General features: G+C 46.2%; 1 protein-coding gene across 1 annotated transcript; it reads left to right on the top strand.

The window, feature by feature from the left end:
• The first annotated feature begins 950 nt into the window (after positions 1-950).
• Positions 951-5,043, top strand: LOC135271540 (doublesex- and mab-3-related transcription factor C1). The gene is made up of 6 exons (XM_064368966.1): positions 951-1,111; positions 1,412-1,470; positions 1,785-1,918; positions 3,162-3,222; positions 3,407-3,554; positions 4,504-5,043. Exons 1-6 carry the CDS (start codon positions 1,048-1,050, stop codon positions 4,614-4,616), a joined length of 579 nt encoding a protein of 192 aa, XP_064225036.1. The 5' UTR covers positions 951-1,047; the 3' UTR covers positions 4,617-5,043.
• Positions 5,044-10,289: the final 5,246 nt, after the last annotated feature.

The raw sequence follows: 10,289 nt of genomic DNA, 5'->3' as shown, positions 1-10,289 counted from the left end.
TACAAGAGGGAAATCAGCTTAAAGGGGGAGCAAGGGAATAATTAAGTGTAAGGTGGGGGTGCAAGAAAAAAAATCAGCATGAATCAGCATGAAATGTGAGGGGAAAATTGAATATAGGACATAGGAGAGACTACAACAGAATTGAGTGCTGGGGGCACAAAACCCCGTGTGGGGAATGAATGAATACAGAAGGTTCGGAAGAGAATTGAAGTGGATGCCAGGACTAAGAGTTGGATTTGGCAGAGTGCAGGATGATACACAAAAAGCGGGTGTAGTAATGGTGGAAGAGGGAACGGGAGTGCATGTGCATCCCTGAAAATGGGGTCTATGGTGAAGGTTCGGTAAGCAAGGAGAATGATAACTGGATTGAATGGGTACAGGATCCATGACAAGAGTTTCTTGGGAAGGGGCTATGTGTGAGTGAGGCTTTCTGGGAAGGAGGCAACATGAACAAGGAGGTCGCAATGAAGGTTGGTGAAAACCATGGGAGGAGAGGGGGAGGGAAGGCAATCTGATTCCAGTGGTCAGAAGGATGGAGAAGCATTCAGCCACCTCAGATAGGGTTTTCCAAGTGCAGAGGAAGTACGTTGCGGGTAGGGGATCATGTGGCCATTCTGACCTCCGCTCCTGACCCTGGAACCATGGATCCCAAAGAAATACCTGCTGCACCCTGCTGCCCCTCTGACTCTGAATGCACCACAGGGTGTGAGACTGGAGCACCATGGGGGACTGGGACTGAACTTGGCCCCAGAAGAGTTACAGGTCGCTGTGACCTCTACCACAACCACAGCATCACTGCCCACCCAAATCAGTGGCCACAAGCATTTCTGCCTCTTCCAGGCCTGCAAGTGTCACAATTGTGTCCTCTTCTCATGAGTATGGTGTCTGAGACGGGGAGGGGTCAGGCATCCTCTAAATGGGACTAACCTTTGCCCTGAAATCCTTTACTTCAGAGAACGCCTCAGGGCCTTGCCTGCTGTGAGTGCCTTGAAGAGGGAGCAGCGGGCACAGCCAAAGAGACACCTGGCTCAAGGACTGAGAAGGAGTATGGCTGCCCCTCCCAAATCTCCCATCCGTGTCAGGAATTTAACCATCAGAGCAGGAGTTCTCAGTGAGTGTTTCTGGCCAGGGAGGGAGCCAGAGTTTGGGTGGAGGAAGCATGAGTAGTTCTGTCACCAGTCCTGTCACAGAATTGCAGTGTGACCTGGGGCAAGTTGCTCCCTGGACCTTAGTTTGCCCAGGTGTAAAATGTCATCAGTGTTATCTACCAAGTGTTTGTAGGAAGGAGAGATCTGGGGGACAGGGGAATCAAAGAGCTCCATGGTGAGATGAGACCTGAGACTGGAGGTGGGGTGAAGTAGGGTGGGGTTGGGGGGAAAGACTCACCAAAGCTGTTCCTGGTCTTTTGCAGCTGGGAAGGAGAACAACATGCGGCAGTCCGAGACCCACATCTTCACAGCCCCCGAGGAGGTAAGGAGAGTCGGTGGCCGGCTGGGGAGGCTACCACCCAGCCACTGTCCAGACACCTTGCACTGTGTCCCAAAGACATGGGTTTCATCTCCAATCCTATCATCAGCTCACCATATGACCTTCAGAAAAATCACTTCTCCTCCCTGAGCCTCAATTTCCCCAGTTGCAAAATGAAAGGTAAGACTGCTTGGTCTTCAAGGTCTTTAGAGCACTGACATTCTAGGCTCCTATCCTCATCCCAAAAGATGTCCACACCTCCTCTCTCCACGGCCGGCCTGGTACCTGACTGCAACATGTGCTCTCTGCCCCTGCAGGGGAGCTCCCAAGGGGCTCTGCTGCTTGACCAGGCCCCAGAAACTTTGTCTCTGCCCTGTACTCCAGTGACCTTGGAGCAGCAACTGGTTTCTCCTTCTGGGGATCCCCACAGGGCCCCTGCCCTGCCCAGCATGTGAGTAGTGTGAGGACCATGGAGTAGGTTGTGTCTTGTGTGCCTAACCTTGTTCCTGATGCCATGGGAAATGGAGGAGGAGGAGGAGGAGGAGGAGGAGGAGGAGGAGGGAGAAGGAGGAGGAGGGAGAAGGAGGAGGAGGAGGGGGGAGGAGGAGGAGGGAGAAGGAGGAGGAGGAGGAGGGAGAAGGAGGAGGAGGAGGCAGGAGGAGGAGGGAGAAGGAGGAGGAGGAGGGAGGAGGAGAAGGAGGAGGAGGGAGGAGATGGAGGAGGAGGGAGGAGGAGGAGGGAGGAGGAGGAGGGAGAAGGAGGAGGAGGGAGGAGGAGGAGGGAGAAGGAGGAGGAGGAGGGAGGAGGAGGAGGGAGGAGGAGGAGGAAGAGGGAGGAGGAGGAGGAGGAGGGAGGAGGAGGAGGGAGAAGGAGGAGGAGGAGGGAGGAGGAGAAGGAGGAGGAGGGAGGAGAAGGAGGAGGAGGGAGGAGGAGGAGGGAGGAGGAGGAGGAGGAGGGAGGAGGAGGAGGAGGAGAGCAAGGTAGCATCTAAGACTAACGGGCAAGGACAGGGCTCTCCTAGCTTTGCTATTTTCTATTTTTAAGACTTTGGACAAGTGACTTTATGTGTCTGAACCTCCATTTCCCTATGGATGTACTGAGGACAATATTCTATACCCATAGCATTGAAAAGAGAACTGGCACACGGCCTGCTACAGAGTAGGGCTTCAACAAATGGGGGTTGTTGTTTCACATGAAACAGGTGGATGGGATAGAAGTAGAAGGTCCTGCTGAAAAGTGGGGTCCGTGCTGACAAGGGCCACAGAGGCCCAGGGCAAAGCCTAGAGGCCATTAGAGAAAGGTTCTTGGAGGTGAGCCGTGTTTGTCCTTCAAGACCCATGAGGATTGGGCAATATGGAAGTGAGAACCGGTCCCTGAGCAGGGACAGTAATAACATCTCTCCAGGTGCTTTGCAAATTAAAACACAGACACCTGTAATTTCCCACGATATTTATCATTGCCCTGGGAGGAAAAAGCTGGTAGGAATAAGTGTCCCTGTAACGGAAAAGAGGTATGGGAAAGAAACCTGGACAAGCAGGAGAAGGGACTTGCCCCAGTCACAATGACCAATGGTCCAGCAGGCATTGGGATTCCCACATCCAGATATTGCAAAATCCTGCCCCTCTCTCTGTCTACCAGTAGGATGTGTCCGCCAGCGGATTTAATCCCCTGGCCTCTCCTTTCCTTGTTTCTAGATGCTCAACTCTGATCCTCCAGCCCTGTGCCACCCTTGACCCTCTTCTACTACAGCCACAGGTCCTGGGAAAGTAGTGGGGTCCAGAACCCTGGGAGGGGTGGAGCTTAGTGGATGGGAAGAGCAGAAGGCCTTGGTGGGGGTGGGGGAGGAGGTTGAGGGAACAGGGGGCTGAAGGGGCACTTGTCGCCTTGGGAAGAGGTGTCGTTTCCCAGTGCCTATTCTCTCACACCCTTTCCTTTGCAGGTCCCCAAAGTCTCTGACCAGGCTTTGGTTTCTGCCCACTCAGAGTGGCAGCGGAAGCTGGAGGCTGCTGAGGCTCTGCTGACTCTGAGAAACTCCGCCCAGGCCCCTCCTGACTCCGTCTCCCTGCACCAGCCCTGCAACCCACCAGGTAGCCTGCTCCCTGAAAGGAGAACACAGAGTGGGAATAGCTGGGGAATGGGGGTCGTCGTGGTAAGCAGGTTCTAACTGAAAAATCAGAGTCAGTAAGTTGAATCTCCTTGGGGCCAAGCACCCAAGCTCCTCAGGATGACTCCCGAGATGGTAGTTGAGGGCTGTTTAGTGAATCTTCAGTTTATTGAGCTTTGTGCACAACAGCAAGCGTCCAGTGCCCCGATGTCAAGAAAGAAGGCCTGAGGGTGGCATGCAGCATATCAAGTGGAAGAACCGGCTCCCTTGACTTTCATCCCAGGTTCTATGCTCAGCCCCCTGTGGCCTACTGTGGTCTGGGGAGGACATACAGAGATGATAAAGGGCTTGGTCTGGAAGGAGGTCTGGTCTCTGCCGTCCGGGAGCTTCCAGTCTCGACGTGGAGACTGGATGCCTTGGCGAGCTGTGTTTTGCGGCCAAATTTTAACGATGTGCCCAGAGAGGAGGAGCTGGAGGAGCTCCGAGGGGGGATAAAGAACTGGGGAGGCTGTGGGGGAAGGCTAGGCATTCCCAGATCAAAACGGTGGATGGAGCATGGTGTGTCAGTGAAGATACAACCCTGGAGGGAGTGCTAACAGAAAGGGATGGGGCTGGAGAGGGTACCAATCACAGAGGTCTGACAGGTCAGGCTTAGGAGGCTGGGCCAGCAACTCGGGGTAGTGAGGAGCCAGGGAACGTTTTCCGAGCTAGGGAGAACAATTTCAGAGACCCTGAGCTTAGCAAAAGGAGTTGTGGTGGCTTTGATGGAGGGATTGGGGGAGGCAAGATGGGAGATGGGGAAATCAGAGAGGAAGAGGTCTATGCAACAGTCCAGGTGACAAATCTTTGGTTGGGCGGGACATGTAAAAATCGTAGACCTGGAAGGGGATGTGGATGTGACCTGGCTCCGGCCCCCTCCTTTCTGTCCACAGCTCCTGCTGGAGATAAAGGATTCCAGCCTCCCAGCCCCTCTGTCTGCCCCAGGCCAGCCAGCTCCATCTCGCTGCCTATTGGACATGCGGGAGGCATCTCCCTCTTGAGCTAGGAACCCAGAGGAGGAGGCCTCAATAGAGCACTGCCTATTTGGTATCCAGTTTCTGAATGTGCGAAATGGTTAATGTTCAAAATGCTTAACATCTTTTTTCAGAGCCTTCAGGTGTTTTATAAGCTTTTTATTATATGGGGCGATTCCTTTGCTGAGGGTGGATATTCTTGTACTTCTATCCCTTACTCTTTTGGATGCTAGGCCCTTTATCTGTCTCACAAGGACAGGATTGTGCAATCTAAGTTGATCAGTCTCTCAGTGGGGTTCTGTGTGAGTTCATATGCCAGAGTTTTTATTCGTCTTGTGATTGCTGACATACCTGTGCACTTACGTGTGTACCCATGCATGTGGAAACATGAAGATGTTTTCACTTTGTGTCTAGGTTTATGTACGTGAACAAATAATAAAACCTTCTTGTTATAAGGCACTGTGATATACGGGTTGTTTGTTACCACAGTATAACCCAGACTATCCCGACTCTAACCAATTTGTTCAATTCATGTTTCAGAGTGAGAATCACCTTATCCAATAACTGGGATTTCTTAACATGCCTAGATAAGAAAATGGTAGAGGAAAAAGAGTCGGGTATTTATTCATTGAGCAGTTAAGTACCTACCCTCTGCCTGACACCGACTGTTTCCAGTTGTCCAGAGGGCCACGAGTGGCAATGCCCACAGGATCAAGCAGATCATGTAAATGAGCAGAGCAGGCCCGAGGGGCTCTGGCCAGACTGACAGTGCATGCTCTACCTAAGTGGGCAGCTGCTGCTTGGCCCTAGGCAATTGTTACCATGCAGGGATAGTGACTCAAAGTGGCCAAATTGACTGTTTTTTCAAGAGAAGGTGGAATTCTAGATTTCTGTATAAAATCGCTCAACTTGTAAACGTTGGCTCGGGTTTCTTCTTTAAGCCCTATATCTGGGCCAAACCAAACTTCCATGAAGGACAGTTTTGGCCAATGGGAATGCCAGTTTTATTCTAGTCAAAGGTGAATTTTACAGTGGGGGAAACTGAGGCCAATCAGGATAAGAAGAATCAAACAGGGGAAATGAATTAGACTCAGACCCTATTTTTGAAGGACCCATGAAATATGAGGAAGCATCACTACCTTTTATTTATTTATTCTGTGCTCACCGCACTAAGCACATACAGCCTCACGGTAACTTTGCAAGCCAAGCATTATTGTTGCCATTTTGCCTATGAGGAAACACGCTCAAAGAATGAAAGTGGCTTGCGAAAGTGGTTTTGGGGAAATTTTAAGCCAAAGGTCAGCAAACACTCCCTTGTCTTTACCAGACCCTAAATTAGCTAGTAATTCAATTTTTAATAAAGCACTGAATAAAAGGTTCAAAACTCAAAGCGACAAACATCAACCAGAGGGTTTTTCCAAAATAGTCCCTTTATTTCTTACTCAGGGTAACAATACGTAGTAATCGATCACATCTTTCTTACCTGCACTGGTTTCCCAGTCCTCTGCTGATATTCTAAACCAATGAAGACCTGGAGACCCCCCACCAGGCAGAGAGAAAGCTCAATTGGACACGCCTGGATATGGGCCCTTTTCCATGCTATTTTCTCCCTCCTTTCTTCCCTGCCAGTACTTCACCCAAGACGATTGATTGGGATGACATCCAGTTACAACCGATCTTTTCTTTTTTGAGACGCTGAGCAGTCAGTATTCTTATATTCTTGATCTGATGGCAGAGAAACAAACATGCAAAGCCACTCAGACTCAGAGCAAGACTGAAGTCCATCTCACACCTTCCTTCCTTCCCTGATTTGTTACTCAAACAAGTGATCCCAAATCCCCTCTATTCCCAGTGATGGATGGACAAGTCCGCATATTTCTGGAGGAATGAAGTGGTAGTACCTGGGAGAGGACTAAGATCCTGCTATGAAATTGTGTCCTAGGCACACCACAGTCCCACGGTTGAGTTGGGTAAAAGAGGAAGCATATTTTCGTTAAAGGATGTGGCATGAGAAGAGGGAGGAAAAACAGAAATAAAGTGATGGGCGTTGGGGGAAGGAGTGAGGCCCTTTTCCCTGTGCCCTTCGGTTTTCCTGGTCCCCCCTACCCCTCCACAACACACACAGTTTTTCGAAAGTCTCATAATGATGTAGTTTTTGCATCTTAGGACATCTTTGTGACTGTTAAATATCAAACCTTTTTCGTGTACTTCCCTTAGTTGTGTACTAGCCCAGTTCACACATTTAAAACGTCACTGTATAGAGCCCTGTGAGTTATGTCTTGACTCACATATGTCATATAACAGCACTGGTTAGATCTGAGCCTATCCATCACATCAGAGCTTCTGTAGAGTGGCTCAATTTCAACCGCTAGTGTGCAGGTACAAGTTTAGCAACTGGCTCTTAGGGAAGGAAGGTTGGGGAAAACGCTCTGGGTTGTTGCATTTCCTGAATGCAAGATATCAAAGTGATGTCAGTGAGTGCAGAGTTGGGAAGAGATGTATTTTTACCATTCAGATACGACAAATGTAAATAACCACAGGAACGCAGATAAGAGTACAATGTACAAAAATAATTAGGGATTGATTCTTTTTGAGCATATGTCATGTTTGTTTTCAATATAATTGATATGATTGTTAGTTTCTATAATTTAGTTTTTAATAATGGCTGTATTTAGCAACTGGTTCACAGAATTCTTGAAAATCTTATAGTTGGCTCTTAAGTTCCAGTAAGAGCCAGGTTCAGCACTCCGCCACTTTCAACCCTTGCCCAGAAAGACTGCTTTTTCAGAGTAGGTTCCACTGACACTGCAGGGCCATAAAGGGCTACTACTGCTGGTTTCTGACCAGGAACAGCCCAAAATGTGTGAGAAAATATTATTTTTAAATTAAAAAATGGAAAGATCTGGGACAAATATTGAGCGGAATGAATAGTCAAAACCATTTATGTGGGAATGTGTATTCCTGGAGGGGGCCAAAGTCGGGTAGAGGTGAGTGGTAGGGATCTCAGAATTAGCAAAACCCATTCATACGGCGTTATATGTAACAGAGTTCTCTTTTTCCTTTTTGTCAACAGATTTCTTAAAGGCTAAAGGAATGGGGGCAACTGGTATTACCTGGCCATTGGACCTGTATCTCTCTTTAGAGAGACTGACGTTCATTACACTCCCTCCTTTTGCTTAGATAAACGCTTCGTAAACTTTTTTCACATTCTTGATGGTATTATTCATTACAGCAAAAAAAGGTTTTGATTTTAATGAAGTCCTGTTTATCCTATCCCATTGTAGTTTTAGTTTGCATTTGTCTGTTAAATGATGTTGAGTACCTTTCCATATGTCTGTTTGCCATTTGTATGTCTTCTTTTGAAACGTTTCTATTCAGATTCTTTGCCTATTTTTCAGTCAGATTACTACACTTTTTCCCTATAGAGTTATTTGAGCTCCTCATGTATTGTGATAGTTAATCTCTTGTTAGATGGGTAGTTTGCAAACATTTTCTCCCATTCTGTGGGTTTGTCTCTTTACTTTGTTGATGAACAAAGGATTCCATTTGAAACTCTTAGTTTCATTGATTTTTTCTTTCCCATGGTTTTCTATGGTCTATTTTGTTTTCATTGTTGATGGTTTCCTTTGCTGTGGCAGAAGCTTTTCAACTTGGTGTGACCCCGTTTGTCCATTTTTTTTTGCTTTGGTTGCCTGTGTATGTGGGGTATTACTTAAGAAGTCTTTACCCAGTGCAATATACTGGAGAGCTTCCCCTTATGTTTTCTTTTAGTAGTTTCATAGTTTGAAGTCTTAGATTTAAGTCTTTAATCCATTTTAATTTGACTTTTGTATAAGTTGAAAGATAGGGGTCCAGTTTCATCCTTTGGCGTATGAATATCCAGTTTTTCCCAGCACCATTTATTGAAGAGACTCTTTTCCCCAATGTAGGTTCTTGGCACCTTTGTGGGAAATGAGTTCACTGTAGGTGTGTGGATTTGTTTCTTGGTTCTCCATTCTGTTCCATTGATCTGCATGTCTGTTTTTATGCCAGTACCATGCCTTTTTGGTTACTATAGCTCTGTAGTATAATTTGAAGTCAGGTAATATGATTCCTCCAGTTTTGTTCTTTTTGCTCAGGATAGCTTTGGCTCTTGTGGGTCTTTCTTGGTTCCACATAAATCTTAGGATTGTATTTTCTATTTCAGCGAAAAATCTTATTGTTTTGTTGATAGGGATTGCATTGGATCTGTAGATCGTTTTGGATAGTATGGATATTTTAACAATAATCCAATTCTTCCAGTCAATGAACATGGAATATCTTTTCATACTTTTGTGTCCCCTTCAATTTCCTTCATGAGTGTGTTTTATAGCATTCCTTGTAGAGGTTTTCACTTCCTTGGTTAAGTTTAACTCCTAGGTATTTTATTTTATTTTATTGATAGCTATTATAAAGGGAATTACTTTCTTGATTTCTTTTCCAGATTGTTCACAGTTGGTAGTGATTTTCGTATGTTGATTTTGTATACTGCGACCTTACTGAATTCGTTTGTCAGTGCTAATAGTTTTTTGGTGGGGTCTTTAGGTTTTTCCAGATATAGGATTATGCCATCTGCAAACAAGCATAATTTGAATTTTTCCTCTGTAATTTCGACACCCTTTAGTTCTTTCTCTTGTCTGATTGCTCTGGCTAGAACTTCCAGTACTACGTTGAATAACAGTGGTGAAAGTGGGCATCCTCGTCATGTTGCAGATCTTAGGGGAAAGGCTTTCAGTTGTTGCCCATTCAGTATGATACTAGTGGTGCATGTGTCATGTGTGACTTTTATTGTGCTGAGGTATGTTTCTTCTATACCCAGTTTCTTCAGAGTTTTTATAATGAAGGGATGTTTAATTTTTATCAAATGCTTTCTCAGCATCCATTGAAATTATCATATGTTTTTTTGTCCTTCATTCTGTTGGTATCATGCATCACATTGATTGATTTGCATATGGTGAATCATCCTTCCAACTCTGGGATAAATCCCATTTGGTCATGATGAATTATCTTTTTACTGTGTTGGTGAATTCGGTTTGTGAGTGAGTACGTTGTTGAGGATTTTTGCATCAACGTTCATCAGCGAGATTGGCCTGTAGTAGTTTTCGGTGTGTGTGTGTGTGTGAGTGTGTGCGTGTGCACGTGTGTGCATGCGTGTGTGTGTGCACGCGTGCACGTCTTTGTTTGGTTTTAGTTTCAGGAAAACACTGGTCTCGTAGAATGAGTTTGGAAGTATTCCCTCCTCCCCTGCTTTTTGAAATTGTTTGAGTAGGGATAGTATTTGTTGTTCTTTAAATGTTTGGCACAATTCAGCAGTGAAGCCGTCGGGTTCCAGGCTTTACTTCGCTGGGAGACTTTTTGTTACGACTTCCATCTCATTACTTGTTATTGTTCTGTTCAGGTTTTGAATTCCCTCACGGTTCCATCTTTGTAGGTTGTATGTGTGTAGGAATTTATCCATTTCTTCGAGGTTTTCCAATCTATAGGCATATAGTTGCTTACCGTAGACTCTAACGATACTTTGAATCTCTGCAGTATCAGTTGTAATGGCTCCTTTGTCATCCCTGATTTTACTTACCCGGTTCTTTTGTTTCTTATTTATTCTGTCTAAAAGTGGGTCCATTTGGTTTCTCTTTTGAAAAAACCAACTTTTCATTTCCTTGATCTTTTGCATTGTTTTCTTCATTTCG

Source organism: Aotus nancymaae, unplaced genomic scaffold, assembly GCF_030222135.1.
Source record: "Aotus nancymaae isolate 86718 unplaced genomic scaffold, 86718_ANA_hifiasm-v0.15.2.pri h1tg000081l, whole genome shotgun sequence".
NCBI classification, from domain to species: Eukaryota; Metazoa; Chordata; class Mammalia; order Primates; family Aotidae; genus Aotus; species Aotus nancymaae.
Note: the sequence above shows the minus strand (reverse complement) of the source record. Positions and strands in the feature narration are given on the sequence as shown.